We start from the raw sequence: 2,871 nt of genomic DNA, 5'->3' as shown, positions 1-2,871 counted from the left end.
TTTCCGCGAGCCTCCCCGACAAGCGGCACAGTTAGATAGAAACTCGAATATTGAAATTAACCCCATTGTGAAGGAGTACGTTTTGTTTTTTGTTTTTTTTTAAAAAAAATTTGAAAAAAAAAGCAGAAAAAAAAACATTGTGTTTGGAAAAAAAAGTTCCGAGGTGCTTGCTGACATTCGTCAGTCAAATTCCAACAACGGATCAAGAATGACAGCACATTTGCCATCAGCGCTGTTTGAAATCACTCGTTTTGAAGGGGGGCCGGGAGGGGTGGTCCGTGTCATGCAGATGTGCCAGCGCTCCCCTCGCCCCCTGCCCTGCGGGGCCGATGGGCTTTGGTTACCATGACGAGGAGAGCGGCAGCTCTTTCTCACGCAATCAAGAATCTGAAGGGAAGGGCCAGCCTCCGTCAAAGCTTCATTTGCGTTTTCCCTGGCGGTGGCACCACTTCCTCGAGCCTCCCCGACAAGCGGCACAGTTAGATAGAAACTCGAATATTGAAATTAACCCCATTGTGAAGGAGTACGTTTTGTTTTTTGTTTTTTAAAGAAAAATTTGAAAAAAAGAAGGGGGAAAAAAATTCATATTGCAAGAAGTCAGTATTTTTTTTCGAAGTAAAGAAAGTCTGCTTTTTAGTGAAACCGTCACATTTGTTTTTAGAAAAGAATGATATTGTTACAAGTGTCAAAGTGTATTTTCAAGTCAGCCAACGTACTACAGCTCTGGGTCCCCTTTGGCTTTGACATCTTTACTTTAGACAGTGTCAACCTTTTGTGCCTTGATAATGGCGGATCTTCACTCAGTCTGACCTTCCAAGTCATGGGCAAAGGAACTTGGTCTCGGGGGTGATATGAAAATGAAATGGTCCCACTGTTACATCACAGTGGGGCAAATTTGAGAAGGGCTTGTCAAGACAACGGAAGGCTCAAACTTGTCTGTTACCTGACGAATTTAACTTTGAATTAAAAAAAAGTCAACAAGATTTGAGAGTTTGCAAACTCCAATCACATTTAACTCAGGTGTGGCCGATTCCTTTAGGGACGTGCGCAAGTTCAAGGAGACCAGGAAACACTTTGAGCGTGTGCGTGAGGACGTGGAGATCGCGCAGGTGAAGAATGCGCAGGCGCCCAGGACCAAAGCTCACGAGGTGGAGGAAGCCACTTGCGCCCTCAGCGTCGCCCGAAAGTGCTTCCGTCACCTGGCCTTGGACTACGTTCTGCAGGTGGGGAGATGAGCATCTCTTTCTTTCGTCTTTAAAGTTGGTTTCCAAAGGGAGGCGGCTGTGCGTGCCGGATCAACGGCTATCGGTCACCGGACCCAAAAATCCTCAACTATTTGCCCCTCACGTATTGATCAGAAAAAAAAAAAAACAAGCCTGTGTGTTGAGTGTTTGCATTTTTTGATCTTTCCATCATCATTTTTTCACCCCCACTTCCTCTTTGCTTTGCATTCCTGGCAGGAGTTCCTGGAAAAGTGTGGCCAAAGTCTTCAGGAAATCATCAACTTCCACATAGTAAGCACCACGACAAGTCACGTCTCTTTTTTTGTTCATGACTCTTATTTTTCCAAAAATAAGCAGCCGCCTCATCAAGGGGTGTAAACGCAGCCTTAGTGTGCATTCATGGTGTCTCCATATCACGTCCGTGGCGCCCTTTCATCAAGTTCCATCAACAGGAAATATCGCACGGCCCCGTATTAGGTTGGCCACCAGTGGGGTGAATCGTTTGGACACGAACGGGCCAATCCATTTTCTGCTTCGATCAAAATGGGCATGCAAAGAGTCGCTCTTCAGCACACTCTTCTTGTTTTGCCATCAAGACGGCAACAATACTTGACCGCGATGAGGCTTCGAACACCAAGTGGCCGCTGCGCTTGGAAGTGGGACAAAGTGTGAGAAGGTTATGACAGACATGGAGAATTTTGCTCTTCGCCTGCCAGTTCCTGATTCAAGTCAATTCTGAAAAAAAAAAAAAAACGTTTCAAAGCTTGTTTGGTGTCGGGAGAAAGGAGGCAAATCATTGAAGCATCAAGCAGAACTTGTTTTGAATTGAATTACCGTATTTTCCGCACTAAAAGGTGCACTGGATGATGAGGCGCACTTTCAACGAATGGCCTATTTTGTAATTTTTTTCATATATAGGACAGGACGCACCCATACATGGCAATTTTCCGCGGATCCGCGGAAATCCGCCGTTTTATTTCTTAAATTGATCATTTTTGTGAATCGTCTAAATCCGTTGAGAAAAATTTAGGGGCGGTCAGATACCTTATCGTCGAGTTTTCACGAGCTCTCCCGAACAGTCTCTCTGTTTTCCGTTTGTAAACAGCCCTGCGATTGGACGTGTATGAAAGCTTTAACTAATCAGATCACAGCTCGATTATATATACGGCCCAGCGATTGGTTAACTACAAGCGCTTGGACCAATCAAATTGCATGTAACATATTGTTTACCTGATTCATGGCGGCCTGTTCGTATCGCAAATTCATTGTTCTGGGATCGTTTTGAGCGGAATTATGAAAATTTTGACGAAAGATCAGGAGTCTTCAATCCTAAAAACTGACTCAAATGTCAAGAATAAATTCCGATAGGACTGGCTTGACAGAAAAGTCACTGTAAAGGTTAAAATTGGTTCCAAGTTCGACGAAGTTACAGAAGCTCTTGGACAATTTTTGAAGAAACCAGACGTAGCAGGCAAAGATTATTGTGTGTACTGTAGTGACTTAATTAACGTGGATGCGTGGCACTGACAGATCATGCAACAAAAGTGAAAAAACATGCCGACAAAATCGCCATTCGACGGAGCAATTATTCTTTGGGATCGGCATTTTTCAAACAAACTTAGTCAGCGGATACAACTAAAGACGTTAC

At 44.1% G+C, this 2,871-nt stretch overlaps 1 protein-coding gene across 1 annotated transcript in view; it reads left to right on the top strand.

Moving 5' to 3' along the window:
- LOC109510350 (arf-GAP with coiled-coil, ANK repeat and PH domain-containing protein 3-like) overlaps positions 1-2,871 on the top strand; it is a 40,810-nt gene that overhangs the window by 9,622 nt on the left and 28,317 nt on the right. The window contains 1 exon segment of the mRNA XM_019860598.1: positions 1,461-1,514. Coding sequence (XP_019716157.1) covers positions 1,461-1,514 — 54 coding nt within the window.

Source organism: Hippocampus comes, unplaced genomic scaffold (assembly GCF_001891065.2).
Source record: "Hippocampus comes isolate QL1 unplaced genomic scaffold, H_comes_QL1_v1.1 scaffold56, whole genome shotgun sequence".
Taxonomy (NCBI): domain Eukaryota; kingdom Metazoa; phylum Chordata; class Actinopteri; order Syngnathiformes; family Syngnathidae; genus Hippocampus; species Hippocampus comes.
This window is presented reverse-complemented; position numbering and strand designations above follow the sequence as displayed.